The 16,669-nt window shown below is 43.1% G+C and overlaps 1 protein-coding gene across 4 annotated transcripts in view; it reads left to right on the top strand.

Annotated features, from left to right (window-relative positions):
• GALNT11 (polypeptide N-acetylgalactosaminyltransferase 11) overlaps positions 1-16,669 on the top strand; it is a 57,772-nt gene that overhangs the window by 27,320 nt on the left and 13,783 nt on the right. For all 4 annotated transcript variants that reach the window (XM_047763096.1, XM_047763099.1, XM_047763100.1 and 1 more), the window contains 6 exons: positions 402-525; positions 2,014-2,180; positions 5,297-5,422; positions 7,942-8,191; positions 13,754-13,871; positions 15,426-15,578. In XM_047763096.1, coding sequence (XP_047619052.1) covers positions 402-525; positions 2,014-2,180; positions 5,297-5,422; positions 7,942-8,191; positions 13,754-13,871; positions 15,426-15,578 — 938 coding nt within the window. The remainder of the gene's footprint in view (positions 1-401; positions 526-2,013; positions 2,181-5,296; positions 5,423-7,941; positions 8,192-13,753; positions 13,872-15,425; positions 15,579-16,669) is intronic.

The raw sequence follows: 16,669 nt of genomic DNA, 5'->3' as shown, positions 1-16,669 counted from the left end.
CCCATGTCCTCACGGATCTAGTTCGGTTTCTGCTGAGCCACAATGGGAACTCCCAGGGTCAAGATTTTCTTTTTTTCTTTTTTGGCTTTTTAGGGCCACACCTATGCCGTATGGAAGTCCCCAGGCTAGAAGTCCAATCAGAGCTACAGCTGCTGGCCTACACCACAGCAACACCAGATCGGAGTTTCGTCTGTGACCTACACCACAGCTCCTGGCAACGCTGGATCCTTAAACCACTGAGTGAGGCCTGGGATCAAACCCTCATGGATGCTAGTCAGGTTCATTACCACTGAGCCATGGTGGGAACTCCCATGATTTTCTTAAGATCATAATATCATAATGGTCATTGTCGTATTCCTTTCCAGATATAATGCATTGACTGTGACTTCACTGTTTTGCAGGTATGATTTTTAATGAACGTGATCAGGAGTTGAGAGACTTGGGGTATCAGAAACATGCCTTCAATATGCTTATTAGTAACCGCTTGGGCTACCATAGAGATGTGCCAGATACAAGGAATGCAGCGTATGTTCCTTATTAGTTTCTGCTAATCATTTAAATAACACAGTGCTTTTAGTGCCAGTGTAATGTCCTGGGGATGGTGGTAATGTTAGGCTTCATTATTCAGGTTACTAGAAAAACTTTGTTTTTTGGGGTTTTTTGTTTTGTTTTGTCTTTTCTAGGGCTGCACCCACAGCATGTGGAGGTTCCCAGGCTAGGGGTCTAATTGGAGCTGTAACTGCTGGCCTGTGCCAGAGCCACAGCAACGCGGGATCCGAGCCTCATCTGCGACCTACACCACAGCTCACGGCAATGCTGGATCCTTAACCCACTGAGTGAGCCAGGGATCGAACCTGCAACCTCATGGTTCCTAGTCAGATTCGTTAACCACTGAGCCACGAGGGGAACTCCCAGGTTACTAGAAAAATTAAGATACATTTCTACTCTTATTTTGCTTGAAGCCACATTGTCTGAGATTGTACCAACAAAATTCTAGAGCTTGCTGTGTTTCTTTTGAAATTTAAAATCATGGGGAAGAGGAGGGAGGTCTAATAGCATATAATTAAATAAGCTTTTTCTTTCTTTTTTTTCTTTTTGTTTTTAGGGCTGCACCTGCAGCATACGGAAGTTCCCAGGCTAGGGCTCAAATCGGAGCTACAGCTGCCAGCCTGCACCACAGCCATAGCAATGCCAGATCTGAGCTGTGTTTCTGACCTAAACCACAGCCCATGGCAATGCCGGATCCTTAAGCTACAGAGTGAGGTCGGGGATTGAACCTACATCCTCATGGATATTAGTCAGGTTCGTTACCTCCGAGCCACAGCAGGAACTCTGGTAAAAACTTATAAAATATGTATATATATTTTTAATGTAACTGCTGTACCAAAAAAAGAAAAAATTCTAGTTTTTAAAACGTTGACTTGAAAACAGAGTAGCAGGTATTGGTGGGAGAAATTACAAACAAATGTAAAATTCCTTTTTTTTTTTATATTACTCAATGAATTTATTACATTTATAGTTGTACAATGATATAGCATTTCCATCCCAAACCCTCAGCATCTCCCCACCCTGTAAAATTTTTTTTTTTTTTTTGTCTCTTTGCTATTTCTTTGGGTCGCTCCTGTGGCATGTGGAGGTTCCCAGGCTAGGGGTCAAATCGGAGCTGTAGCCGCCAGCCTACGCCAGAGCCACAGCAACGCAGGATCCGAGCCGCGTCTGCAACCTACACCACAGCTCACGGCAACGCCGGATCCTTAACCCACTGAGCAAGGGCAGGGACCGAACCCGCAACCTCATGGTTCCTAGTCGGATTCGTTAACCACTGCGCCACGACGGGAACACCTAAAATTCTTAAATAAGAAACCACATTGTTTTCTTAAATGCTTTTTAAAAAATTGTTGTCTAATGTTGAAGAGGCTGAGCAGTGAACAAGGGCAGTTAGTGTTGAGAGAATAATAACCTAAAATGTGATCTTTTTCAAGTGTCCGATTTTTCCCGTGTTGGTTTTAACAGATGTAAAGACAAGTCTTACCGGACGGATCTGCCAGTCGCTAGTGTTATTATTTGTTTCTACAATGAAGCCTTGTCTGCCCTGCTCCGGACAGTACACAGCGTCCTAGACCGCACGCCAGCCAGGCTTCTTCACGAAATTATCCTCGTGGATGACGACAGTGACTTTGGTAAGGAAGGTTGTAACTGGCAATATGGGATCTCTGCTGCTGTTCGCTGGAGTACTGAGCACATCTGCACAGCTGACCCTTCACTGTGGAGTGGATAGGGGGACCCTCACATACGCAGTTGCAGAGCCAGTCACAATTAAATGCCTGATTATAGGGTAATTTCAAAGAAACTGCATTATCTTTATAATATGTCTACAGACTGTGCCACCCAAATTTGGCCCTTGAAATTTTTCCCTTAGCTTACCTTTAAAAAAAAAAAACTTTGGCATTCCCTGGTGGCCTAGTGGTTAAGGATCTGGCATTGTCATTGCTGTAGCAAGGGTTCGATCCCTGGCCCGGGAACTTGTTCATACTGCAGGTGCAGCCCAAAAAAAAAATCTTTTTATTTTGAGATATCTATGGATTAATAGTAAGTTACAAAGAAGGCTTGAGTCCCCCTTTACCGGCTTTCCTCCATTGGTTACATAATTAAAGTAAAATTAAAATTAAAAATTAGCAATTCAGGTAAGATATCAAAACCCAGAATTTGAAGTTCCTGTTGTGGCTCAGTGGGTTAAGGACCTGTTGTCTCTGTGAGGATGTGAATACGATCCCAGGCCTTGCTCAGTGGATTAAGGATCCCATGTTGGGGAGTTCCCGTCATGGCGCAGTGGTTAACAAATCCGACTAAGAACCATGAGGTTGCGGGTTTGATCCCTGCCCTTGCTCAGTGGGTTAACGATCCGGCGTTGCCGTGAGCTGTGGTGTAGGTCGCAGACGCGGCTCGGATCCAGCATTGCTGTGGCTCCGGCGTAGGCTGGCAGCTACAGCTCTGATTAGACCCCTAGCCTGGGAACCTCCCATGTGCCACGGGAGCGGCCCAAGAAATGGCAAAAGGACAAAAAAAAAAAAAAGTATCCCATGTTGCCCCAAGCTGTGGCGTAGGTTATAGACAGAGCTCAATCTGGTGTTTGCCATGGCTGTGGCGTAGAACAGCAGCTGCAGTTCTGGTTCGACCCCTGGCCTGGAGCTTTCATATGCCACAGGTGTGGCCATTAAAAAAACAACAATAAACCCAGAATTTAACATTGGTGCAATGTGAGTATATGGTTTTTTGTCAGTTTATCCTGTAAGTAGATTTCTGTAAGCACCTCTGTCGTCAAGGCACAGACTGGACCACTCTGTGACCCCAGGGACCTCCCGCCTTACACCTCTGCTCACACCCACCTCCCTCCCTACACCATCTCCAGTGTCTGGCAGCCCTAATCTCTATGATTCTGTCGTTTCAAGAATGTTATATAAACAGAATCGTACATTATTTGACCTTTCAAGATTGGCTTTTTTCTGGAGTTCCCTTCATGGCTCAGCAGTTAATGAACCTGACTAGGTTCCATTCCTGGGCCTGCTCAGTAGGTTAAGGATCTGGTGTCGGCATGAGGTGTGGTGTAGGTGGCAGACTGAGCTCAGATCCTGTGTGGCTATGGCTGTGGCTTAGGCCAGCAGCTATAGCTCTGATTTGACCCCTAGCCCGGGAACCTCCACATGCCACAGGTGTGACCCTAAAAAGCAAAAAAAAGGGTTTTTTCGCTTGGCGTAGTTTGGCTTACATTTATCTGGTAAGTCTGTTACATCAGCTGTCCCAGATAAAAGCGGATTGCATTCGGATAGGTCTTAGGTGATCTCTGAATATCACTACTTTATGATCCAGGACATACTCCACACAGCATTCTTTAATTCAGCATAAATTCTTGCAAGAATGATTTCAGGTACCCACAGCAGGATGGAGGGCTTTTTGTTACATTACTCATTCGGCTGTCCTCAATCTTGTGAGAGAGGTTGTATCCCTGCTTCACAGAGGAGGAAACGTTAAGTAATTTGCTTAGGATCCCATAGTCCATAAGTGGTGGCTGCAGTTAGACCCCTGGTGCACCTAATGCCATGCCTTCTGCTCTTTTTGCTACAGTAAGCTGCAGAGATACACTGATAAATTGTATATCAGTTTTCACAATTCATGTGTTTCTTAAGCACCTCTCATATGTGAACAACAGAATTAGTCTGCCAATATACTTAAGTATACAAAATGAGGAAATGTACACTGAGACCAATGAGAGCAAAATTCTCAAACCTTGATGTTGAAATCTCACGGGAGAAGTAGAAAAAATTTAATTTAAAAAAGAAATGATTTAAAAAAAACAAGAATTTGAATCCTGACCAAGTAGAAGATTGACTAAATATTGTAATTCTAGAATTTACGGTGTTGAATTTTTTAAAAAATCAACTTGTATTTTGTTTTTTTGAGTTGGGTATTTTATCCACCAGGGAAAATTCATGATCATTTAAAGGAATTACTTATTATGGTCTTATATGATCTTTGAAGTTATGAAATTTAAAGGTAAATGAGCTAGAATTTATAAAAAGTATTTAGTGCCCATCTAAAGGTGCTGCTATTATATAATTCCTGGGAGGGCAATAGAAGTTGTTTCTTGGAGTTCCCATCATTACTCAGCGGAAATGAATCTGACTGGCATCCTTGAGGAAAGAGGTGGGATCCCTGGCCTTGCCCAGTGGGTTAAGGATCCAGTGGTGCCGTGAGCTGTGGTATAGGTCACAGACACGGCTCGGATCTGGTGTTGCTGTGACCGTGGTGTAGGCCAGCGGCTACAGCTCGGATTCGGATTCAACTCCTAGCCTAGGAACCTCCATATCCCTTGGGTGTGGCCCTAAAAAGACAAAAAAAAAAAAAGCAGTTGTTTCTCAACTACTCTAAGATGGAATAGGACTTAATAAAGTACTTTGAAACAAAAGACATTTCCATATCATTTTCTTTGTTTTAAGTCTGATTTCCATGCAGTCAGCTGAGCATTCATTCATGATACTCTTCATTTCAAACGTTCTTTATGCAAAGCATTGTGCTAGTTGCTATGGAGAGACAAATGGGTCTCTACCATAAGTAACCATTCCTCTAGGCTGGTAGTCCCGCTCTTACCCCTCATTTTCTTCCTTCCAGGATAACCTATAATCTTTTAAAGTAAAGCAGAAGGTTCTACAATATTTACTTGATAACTTTAGAATATCTGTAAAGTGTCTGTGCATATGTCTCATGTGGTTTGAACAATTAAAGGACTCTTCATTTTCAGATGATTTGAAGGGAGAACTAGATGAATACATCCAAAAATACCTCACTGGAAAAATCAAAGTAATAAGAAATACAAAGCGTGAGGGATTGATTCGCGGAAGAATGATTGGAGCAGCCCACGCAACAGGTAGACCTTCCTATTGGTGTTTCTTGCTGGGTGTTGGGCAACGAGGGCTCTGTCCTTGGAGCCTTTCCTGATCCTGCAGCGTCTGTGGAAAATGGTGTCAGGGTGGGCCTAGCCAGTAGGAGAGATGAGGCTTGTTCCCTTTGGGAAAGGCTTTTCATAACTCCAGCCCTGCTGTCCTGAAGCACAGGAGGCTCCAAGGAGATAAACTCCAGTGTGCTCACTGGTCCTCACTGGTCCGCTTTTCTGGGTTTTCTTCAGATACGTTGTAGCAATTCAAATGTTTTTCTCTTCACGGTTACCTCAGTGGAAGGTTGGAGATCCTGACTTTCTTTTATGATCATGATAAAACCTTTTAAAATACATTTATTTAAACAAGTGAATTTGTTTTAAAATATAAGGCATCTAATATTGCAGGTAGTACCTGAATGTGGTTAAAAAAAATCACGAAGGTGGCTGGAGAATTCGGGTACTTTGATAGGGGCCATTCCCTGGTTGTGCCAGAATCCTGCTTTCCCTACCCCGCCCCCCGCCCCCCCCCCAAGATCACCCGTCACAGGGGGTTGAGGTGGTCGTCCCTGCTTGCTGGCATCACCCTCCTGTATACTTGCCTGTCCCATTCGCAGCATTTAGTCGTGACTTCATTTTTGGAATCTTTCTTCTTCACTCCTTTTTCTTAAACCAGCAGTGAATGGAAGCAATTCACAAAAAATGAGAAGCAGCCCCCACATCCAGTCTGTACTCATGGAGATTGAATTCAAGGCTTAATGATTTTTCTCCTTTGGAGTTCTAGTCAGATAGACTTACTGTCTTGGCTGTTTTGACTTATTGAAGGCACAAGACAAAGAGAAACCTGCGAGGTGTTTGTAGGGAATGGCAAGATCATGTTACAGTGGACTGTTACTGAGAGTTTATTTTTTCAGATAACGGTAGTCACTTAGTTTTTATCCTGTGCCATGTGTAATCTTCACTTACAGTTGCGTTGGCTTTAATTGAAAAAAGTAGCATTTTTAGAATTAAAAAAATTATATTCTCTCCTCCAAAGAACCTTGATCGAATTGACCTCACCTGAATGGCATACAGGCTGAGCATCTTGCCTCTGTCCTTAACCGACAGCTGTGAGCCGCATCCTCGTTAGGTTGTTGCCGGACGTTGAAGGGCACGGCTCACTCACTGGTGTCGTGGAGAACTTCGCTGCTGGGGGAATGAGTGCATCGTTCATTGAGAACAGGATGCACCCATTGCTTTAAGTGCTTCATGTAGAATCTTTATCAATACATTTCATGGGTAAACCTTTAGAATAATACTAATGCTATCTGATGATGAGACTCCACCGTTCAGAATAACCATTAAGTTATCAAATTTGGAATTGTCAAAGAAACTCATTCCTGCTCCCATGTATTAAGAAGAGTTAAAAATCTTTGTGATTTTTATTTTACTAACTAGAAGTTCATCCCCTGGCCAGCAAAATTGGGGAATGAGAAAGGAAAGGTGAGAAATGGAAGAAAAAGCGTTGCCACAGGTTGTGGCATAGGTCGCAGGTGTGGCTTGGATCAGGGTAGGCCGGCAGCTGCAACTTTGGTTCAACCCGTAGCCCGCGAACTTCCATACGCCGCTGGTGCGGCCACTTAAAAGAAAAAGAAAAAGAAATGAGGGTGCAGCAGTCAAGCATAAATCCAAGGAGAGGGGGTGTCACTGACGTCAGGAGAGGAGGACATGCTTCCCACTCCCGAGACGTCCTGTGTCGCAGCCATAACCCAGCCATTGCTGTCATGTCTCTTGAGTCCCCAGTGAGAGGGAGTTACGTTGTCTCTTCTCTGTTTACCAAGGCAGGGGCATGCATGCTAAGCTTATCTCCAGTGCAGTAATCGTCATAGAGAGAGCTGCCCAGCTGGCCGCCTTCCTTGCACCGCACTCAGTACCTGGCTCTAAGTACAAGGATACAAGGAGACTTCGACTCTTCCTCTTCTTCTTTCTTTTTTTTTTTTTGTCTTTTTGCCATTTCTCGGGCCGCTCCCTCGGCATATGGAGGTTCCCAGGCTAGGGGTCCAATCAGAGCTGTAGCCACCGGCCTACGCCAGAGCCACAGCAACGCGGGATCCGAGCCGCGTCTGCGACCTACACCACAGCTCACGGCAACGCTGGATCGTGAACCCACTGAGCAAGGCCAGGGACCGAACCCGCAACCTCATGGTTCCTAGTCGGATTCGTTAACCACTGTGCCACGACGGGAACTCCTTTTTTTTTTTTTTTTTTTTTTTTCCTGACTCTTCTTCTGAGGAGAATAGGAACGGTCTGCATTTTTTCAGGAGTCACGTGTGGTGTTTGCAGACATGGTTCAGGCATGCCAGTGCCCTTTGGGCCGAATTCCTGGCTGACAGGCTTCCAAGGGCTGCTTAACTGGTGGGGCTGGAGGGTGGCAGTGACCTTTCACGCCCCGTAAATCGTCATTCCGTGGACCGGGTGGCGGCACCTCGTTGGCGCCGTGCTGCTCTCAGGGCCCCTGTCGTCTGCCTCCCCAGGTGAGGTCCTGGTGTTCCTGGACAGCCACTGTGAGGTGAACGTGCTGTGGCTGCAGCCCCTGCTGGCCGCCATCCGGGAGGAGCGGCACACGGTCGTGTGCCCGGTGATCGACATCATCAGCGCCGACACGCTCGCCTACAGCGCCTCCCCCGTGGTGCGGGGCGGCTTCAACTGGGGGCTGCACTTCAGGTGGGACCTTGTTCCCCTTTCCGAGCTGGAAGGGCCGGAGGGAGCCACGGCACCCATCAAGTAAGACTTCTCCCGGCGACTGGAAAAACTCCCGGAAGGGAAAGCATGTTGAAAGATCATTTCTTTTTTTTTGCAAGAAGGAAAAGTGTTGGCTTAACTCGTTTGTCTGTTTCGTGTACTCTGCCAAGGCCTAAGGAAAGATTTATAAGTGGACAGTGGTCCACACCCTCACGGAGTTCTTTGTCAGTGAGAAAGGCAGAGGTCCCAACACCCTGGGGTGACGCTGCATAGGACACCCTGTGCTGTGTTGTTTGTGTCAGATCCCACACTCACTGCATTGGTCGCTCACGTATTTCAGTTCTTCGATAATAGGAGTGCTAGTGCTGTGAAGAGCATTTAATCCGTGAGCCTTTTCTATAATTAAGACTTTAGGATGCATTCATGCCCGTATAATCACTAAGTCATAATATGTGAATTCTTTCTTTTTTTTTTTTTCTTGTCTTTTTAGGGCCACTTCTGCGGCATATGGAGGTTCCCAGGCTAGGGGTCTAATCAGAACTGTAGCCGCCGGCCTACGCCAGAGCCACAGCAACGCGGGATCCGAGCCGCGTCTGCAACCTACGCCACAGCTCACGGCAACGCCGGATCCTTAACCCACTGAGCAAGGCCAGGGATCGAACCCTCAACCTCATGGTTCCTAGTAGGATTTGTTAACCACTGAGCCACAATAGGAACTCCTAGAATCTATATTTCTGAAGTTGTTAAAGATGGGATTCTGTATCCGTTGGGTCAAATTTTGGTGTTACTCAAATATTCTACATTTTTAATTTTAAATTCACATGTTCTGTCAGTTATTCATGGTATATTAATTTCCCCGTACAGTTGTGTGTTGTTTCTCCTTGTAGTTCTTTATATATTTTCTCCATATATTTTTAAGCTATGTTGATACATGCATGACAATTTAGAATTATTAAATCTTCTGGTGAATGAAACCATTCATCATTATAAATTGTCTTTCAGGCTGTATTTTTAGAATAATGAAACTTTCACTTTATAGTCTGATATTAATGTGGCTATTCCATCTTTGTTTTGATTAGGAGTTAATTGTATAACTTTTTTGCTGTCAGTCTTTTCCATGGTCTTATTCATTTATTTATTTGTTTATATTAAGGTATAGTTGATTTACAGTGTTGTGCCATTTTCTGCTGTATAGAAAAGTTATTCAGTCATTACACATATTTATGTTCTGCCCTCATGGCTTATGGAAGTTCCCAGGCTAGGGGTAGAATCGGAGCTGTAGCTGCCAGCCTACGTCACAGCCACAGCAATGCCTGATCCTCCACCCACTGAGCAAGTCCAGGGATCGAACCCTCATCCTCATGGATACCAGTCAGATTCATTTCCCCTGTGCCATAGTGGGACTCCACATTCTTTTTAAAAAAATACCATTTTCCAAAAAAAAACCATAAAAATCATTTTCTATCATGGTCTATCTCAGGAGATTGGATAGCATTCTCTGGGCTGCTATACAGTAGGACCTTGTTGTTTATCCACTCTGTAAATAGTTTGCATCTACTAACCCCAAACTCCTAGTCATTCCACTCCCTTCCCTCTCCCCCTTGGTTCTCTATGTCTCTGAGTCTTTTTCTGTTTTGTAGATAGGTTGAATTTGTGCCATATTTTAGATTCCACATATAAATGAGTAGCATGTGGTAATTATCCTCTTTCCAACTTATGACTTTCTGACTGATAATCCGTGGTTGCATCCATGTTGCTGTGAATGGCATTATTTTGTTCTTTTTTATGGCTGAGTACTATTCCATTGTCTATATGTACTACATCTTCCTAATCCATTCATCTGTCGATGAACATTTAGGATGTTTCCATGTCCTGGCTATTGTGAATAGTGCTGCTATAAACATAGGGGTGCGTGTATCTTTTTGAATTACAGTTTTGTCTGGATATATGCCCAGGAGTGGGATTGCTGGATCATATGGTAAATCTTTTTTCTTGAAAAAGATATTTAAAATATACTTGACTTACAGTGTTCTGTCAATTTTTGCTGTACAGCAAAGTGACCCAGTCATATATACATATATATATGTATATGCTTTCTTTTTCTCATATTATCTTCTATCATGATCTATCCCAGGAGATTGGATATAGTTCTCTGCGCTGTACAGTAGGACCTCATTGCTTATACATTCTAAATGTAATAGTTTGCATCTACTAATCCCAAACTCCCAGTCCATCCCACTCCTTCCCCCAATATGGTAATTGTATTTTTAGTTTGCTGAGCAACCTCCATACTGTTTTTTGTAGTGACCACCTTACATTCCCATTAACATATAGAAGGATTCCCTTTTCTTCACACCATCTCCAGCATTTGTTATTTGTAGACTTTGAATGATGTCCATTTTGACCAGTATAAGGTGGTACCTCATAGTTTTGATTTGCATTTTCCTAATAATTAGTGATGTTGAGCATCTTTTCCTGTGCCTGCCAGCCATTCGTATGTCTTCGTTGGAGAAATATCTGTTCAAGTATTCTGCCCATTTTTCAGTTGGGGTGTTTGTTTTTTAGTTGTTGAGTTGTATGAGTTATTTGTATATTTTGGAGATTAAGCCCTTGTCAGTAGCATTGTTTGCAGATATTTCCTCCATTTCGTAGGTTGTCTTTTTGTTTTGAGTGTGGTTTCCTTTGCTGTGCAAAAGCTTGTAAATGTGATCAGTCCCCATTGGTTTATACTTGTTTTTATTTCTTGGGAGACTAACTTAATAAAACACTATGTCAGAGAATGTTTTGCCTATGCTTTCTTCTAGGAGTTTTATGGCGTCATGTCTTACGTTTAAGTCTGTAAGCAGTTTTATTTCTGTGCATCGTGTGAGGGTGTGTTCTAGCTTCATCGATTTACATGGGGCTGTCCAGTTTTCCCAGCACCACTTGCTGGAGAGACTTTTTCCCATTTTATGGTCTTGCCTCCTTTGTTGAAGATTTAAAGACCATAGGTGTCTGGGTTTATTTCTGGGCTCTCTATTCTGTTTCATTGTATGTCAGTTTTTGTAACCATGGTCTTATCTTTATATGAGTCCCTTCTAAGCAACATGTAATTGCTTTTGTTTTTAAACCAGTGTGGAGACCTTTGTCTTTTAATTAGGGCTTATTATTTAATTACATTCAATAGTATGTTTTTGTGTTTATGATTACAGTGGTAGTATTTTCTTTCTATCTGTTCTATTTTCTTTTTTCTCCTCTTATTTTCATTTGATCCAAGGCCTGACTTACTATTCTATTCCCAGCTGCCACCCCATTGTTAGACATTATCCATTCTCACATACTGTTCTGTTAGTGGTTACTTGAGAGAACACAGCCGTCATCATTGGCTTCGCAGAGTGTGATACAAATTGGTACTTTCTCCAGATACTGCAGGGATCTCAGAATGTTCAAACTCCAGTTATCCCCCTCACGTTATATTGCTGAAATGTGTGTGTGTTTTAACCCTACAAGACATGTTTTATATAACCATTGTTTGTTTAGGTTTATCCATATATTCCCCATTTATCCTACCTTTTATCCTTTTTGCATCTCTAAGCTGCCATCTAGGAGATATATATATGACGGGAACTCCTAGGATATATTTTAATTCTGACTAAAGAATGCTTTTCTGCATTTCTTTTGTTTTATTTAAAAAAAGAATTACCATGGAGTTCCTGTTGTGGCTCAGTGGTTAACGAATCTGACTAGGAACCATGAGGTTGCGGGTTCGATTCCTGGCCTCGCTCAGTGGGTTAAGGATCCGGCGTTGCTGTGAGCTGTGGTGTAGGTTGCAGACATGGCTCAGATATGGTGTTGCTGTGGCTCTGGTGTAGGCTGGCGGCTACAGCTCTGATTAGACCCCTAGCCTGGGAATCTCCGTATGCCGCAGAATTGGCCCTAGAAATGGTATAAAGAAAAAAATTTAAAAATTAAGAAAGAATTACCATATGACCCAGCAATCCTACTCCTGGGCATATATCCAGACAAAACTATAATTCAATTTTGTTTGAACCTTCAGGTAATTACTCCTCTTTCTGAAAATGTCTTTATTTCATCATTATTTTGAAGAATAATTTTACTTGATACTGGTAGGTATATTCTTTCAGGACTTTAAAGATAGTATTCCAGAACCTTATGGCTTCTACTGTTTCTTGTGAGAAGTTATCAGCTATCTTATTTTTGTTCTCTTGAGGATAATCTCTTTTTATTGGCTTCTTTACATTTTTTTGTCAGAAGTTTTTCAGATAGGGATAAATTCGGTTTCTTTATTGATGACATCTAATTATCTGCCCAATTCTGTCATATATGTATATATATATATATATATATATATATATATATATATATATATATATATTTTTTTTTTTTTTTTTTTTTTGGTCTTTTTAGGGCCGCACCTGTGGCATATGGAGGTTCCCAGGCTAGGTGTCAAATTGGAGCTGTAGCTTCCGGCCTTCACCACAGCCACAGCAGCGCGGGATCCGAGCCACGTCTGCGACCTACACCACAGCTCACGTCAATGCCGGATCCGTAACCCACTGATCGAGACCAGGGATCGAACCTTCGTCCTCATGGATGCTAGTCAGACTCGTTTCTGGTGAGCCACAATGGGAACTCCACAGTCTTATCTTTCATGCTCGAACATATTGGGCAGTTACTTTGAAGTCTCTGCCTGAAAACTCTGTTACTTGAAACCCTGACACATCTGTTTCTATTGTGGATTGTTTCTCTTTAGTTTTTCCTTTCATGTGGTTTATCTTCCTGATTGCCTAGTTATTTATTAGTTTCCCTGTTTATTTTTAATACCAGACATCCTATATGAAAAATTACAGAAACATTCCTACCAGGGGTGATGTTTTCTCCCTGCAGAGAGTTTTGCTTCTCTCTGGCAGGCAGCTCAGGACACTCGACTCCACAACCCCCGATGCCGTCCCAGGGAGTGAGGTGACAGGAAGCTGGCTTGAGTCTGGGAAGCAGTCCATGTCACATTCTCTCATGGACAGCGTCTCTCAACCGTGGCAGGATGGCCTGACCTTTAGGGCCAGACCGTTCTTTGTTGTGGGGGCTCTCGGGTGCACTTGAGGATATTTAGCAGCACACTTGGCCTCAACCCATCAGATGCCAGTGCAACCCCCCCCCCCGCCCCAGGTGTGATGGCTGAAATGTCTCCAGGCGTTAGTGAAATGTTTCCCTGAGAATCACTGGTCTAACACATTTGAGTCCAGTTCAGAGTGGGGTTTGTCTCGTTTGTCCTTGGCAGGCCCTGGCGTCTAGTCTTTATCCTAGTGGCTCTGAGACTGTCAAAAGGAATTAAATAATTTAGGTGGATTTCTGTCAACAGTAGTTACAATTTTTGAAAAGTACTTTTGATAACTTAGAACAGTAGCCTTCATTTTCCAGGTTTAGTGCTCTGGAAAATTAAGTTATGGAGCCCAACTCATTCCCTCATAAATTAAATAAAATGTTTCATAATAGTTAATCTGGTTTTTATTAGTAATGTTCCAAAGCTGAACTGAATTTTTTAAAAAACAAACACGGTAGATAATCGACTCTAGAATTGGTACAGCAATTGTTTTCCTTTTCTAGGTCACCTACAATGGCCGGAGGGCTGTTTGCCATGAACAGAAACTATTTCAATGAACTTGGACAGTATGACAGTGGCATGGATATCTGGGGAGGAGAAAATTTAGAAATATCATTTCGGGTAATATTTTCGGCATGTTTAATTGTTAACTGTGTACACTGGGTACAATTTTCATCCATCATATTGTATTTTCTATAGATTTTCTTTGACTATCAACAGACTGCCCTCAGTGAGTATCTATTTATCGTGATCTACGATATGAATGATACCCATTCAGAATATCCAAAGCCCAGAGTTCCCTGGTGGCCTAGAGAGTTGAAGATCCAGCATCGGCACTGCTGTGATGCCGGTTCGATCCCTGGCCTCGGAACTTTCACTTGCTGCAGGTGCAGCCAAAGATAATAAGCAAAAATGAATAAAAAGCCTTTAAGAAGCTTTACATTTCTGTAGAAGAATTTAAAAGGTGTAGGAGTTCCCACTGTGGCTCAGTGGGTTAAGAAGCCAACAGAGTATCCGTGAGGATGTGTGTTCTATCCATAGCCTCGCTCAGTGGGATAAGGATCTCATGTTTCTACAAGCTGCAGCATAGGTCACAGATGTGGCTCAGGTCTGGTGTTGCTGTGGCTGTGATGTAAGGCCAGCAGCTATAGCTCTGATTCGACCCCTAGTCCAGGAACTTTGATATCCCACAGGGGTGGCCATAAAAACAAGGAAAAAAAAGTATAGTTGTAATTAATAGTTGGGTATGCATTCAGAAGTCTTAACGTGTATTTAATCTGTGGTTTTGATTTTTGTCCATTTATTAATCTCTATGCCTGTTCTCCTAGAGAAATTATTATTACTTGCTTCTCAGGGCCACACCCGTGGCATATGGAGGTTCCCAGGCTAAGGGTCTGATTGGAGCTACAGCTGCTAGCCTGTGCCATAACCACAGCAACGCGGGATCTGAGCTGCATCTGCAACCTACACCACAGCTCACGGCAACACCGGATCCTTCACCCACTGAGCAAGGCCAGGGATCAAACCTGTGTCCTCATGGATACTGGTCAGGTTTGTTACCGCTGAGCCACGATGGGAACTCTGACCACGGTGTTTTTAAAAGGCAGTTTTTCCTACATAATCTTTAGAATTTGAAAATTGAAAGGTATATTAGTTAAGTCTTATGTTGTAGACAAAGTAATTGAGTCATGTAAAAATTAAAATAAATCTTTAAAAATAACTCAGTCAAGGGCAAAATTTAAACCATAACTAAGACCTTCTAGATTTGAATCTAGAGTTATACCGTGTATTTTATTTAAATTTTTTTTACTAAAAAATTATATTTTATGAGAAAGTACTTGTAAACCTGAGAGTAGAGGATTGATTATTGAGCCTTCTTTGTTCCTAAGTCGTAAAAGCCAAGTACGTTTTAGCCAGGGTAGTGCAAGAGTATTACAGTGTTGTAGAGTTTTGTTTCTTTGGGTTTTTCTGTTTTCTTTTTAATCGTAAAGACACATAATTTTGAAAGATACACACTCTAACTTTTATTCTGTTTGAGCAATTATCATGTAATAAGATAAAACATCTTGCAAGGTTTCACCAACATCTGTTTAAGAAGATTAATTTCACGAAAATTCCTACGTTGATTTCATAGCACCGTGAGGAACTGTTAACCCATGCTCTGCTTCTGACCAGATCTGGATGTGTGGAGGGAAGCTCTTCATCATCCCCTGCTCTAGAGTCGGACACATCTTCCGGAAGAGGCGACCGTACGGTTCTCCCGAAGGCCAGGACACCATGACGCACAACTCCTTGAGGCTGGCGCATGTTTGGTTGGATGAGTATAAGGTGAGGTTGAATTTCCCCTGAGCGGGTCGGATGGTAGGGTCAGGCCAGTCACTCCTTGGGGAGTGGCTTTGGTTGCTTTTCTCTCTCGCCTGTTTCTCTTTGATGACCTTCGCTTGAGGGCCATCTCTTCCCAGGTTTCTTTGCTCTCTTCGCTTTGCCCAGTTGTTCATTCATTTTTTTGTTCTGGCCCTTTCTAGTTTTCCAAATGTCCAGTCTCCAAGAGGTAATGTAGCCAACATCAGAAGGAATTCCTCCTCTCAGTTTGTCCCTCTCCTCTGAGGCCCACAGGACCTGGCTCCTCTTTCTTGCTGGCCTTTGCTCTGACCCCGTCCCACTCCTTCCCTGTAGGGCTCTGCACACGTCGTATCCCTTCCTGCCTTACGCAGCATTCAGTGTTTCCTTTGTAACTGCTTTCTCGAGATGTGATTCACAAACTGTTTCTAGAACGTTTTATCATTCCCACCCCCCAAAAGAAACTCCATATCCTTATCCTTCAGCCCTCCCCTCCCTGTCTCCCTCAGCCGTAGACAACCACTAGTCTACCTCCTGACTCTAGAGCTTCCCCTGTTTGGGACCTTCTGTGCAAATGGAATCACACGGTTTGTGGTCCTTTGGGACCATCTCTGATTGAGCATGTACTTTGGTCCTTTTTATTGCGGGATAGTGTTTCAGTGTGAATATACATTTTGTTCATCCAGTTGTGAGTTGAGGGACATTTGGGTTATTTTCACTTTTTGATTATTATGAAAATGCTGCTGTGAACATTTGTATACAGTTAATTTTATTTATTTATTTATTTATTTTTGGTCTTTTTGCCATTTCTTGGGCTGCTCCCTCGGCATATGGAGGTTCCCAGGCTAGGGGTCTAATCGGAGCTGTAGCCGCCAGCCTACGTCAGAGCCACAGCAATGCGGAATCTGAGCCGTGTCTGCAACCTGCACCACAGCTCACGGCAACGCTGGATTGTTAACCCACTGAGCAAGGCCAGGGATTGAACCCGCAATGTCATGGTTCTTAGTCAGATTTGTTAACTGCTGAGCCACGACGGGAACTCCTACAATTAATTTTTTAAAAACTAGCTTTCACTGAGC

This window comes from Phacochoerus africanus, chromosome 16 (assembly GCF_016906955.1).
Source record: "Phacochoerus africanus isolate WHEZ1 chromosome 16, ROS_Pafr_v1, whole genome shotgun sequence".
NCBI classification, from domain to species: Eukaryota; Metazoa; Chordata; class Mammalia; order Artiodactyla; family Suidae; genus Phacochoerus; species Phacochoerus africanus.
The sequence above is the reverse complement of the archived record's forward strand: the minus strand, read 5'-3'. Positions and strand labels throughout refer to the sequence as shown.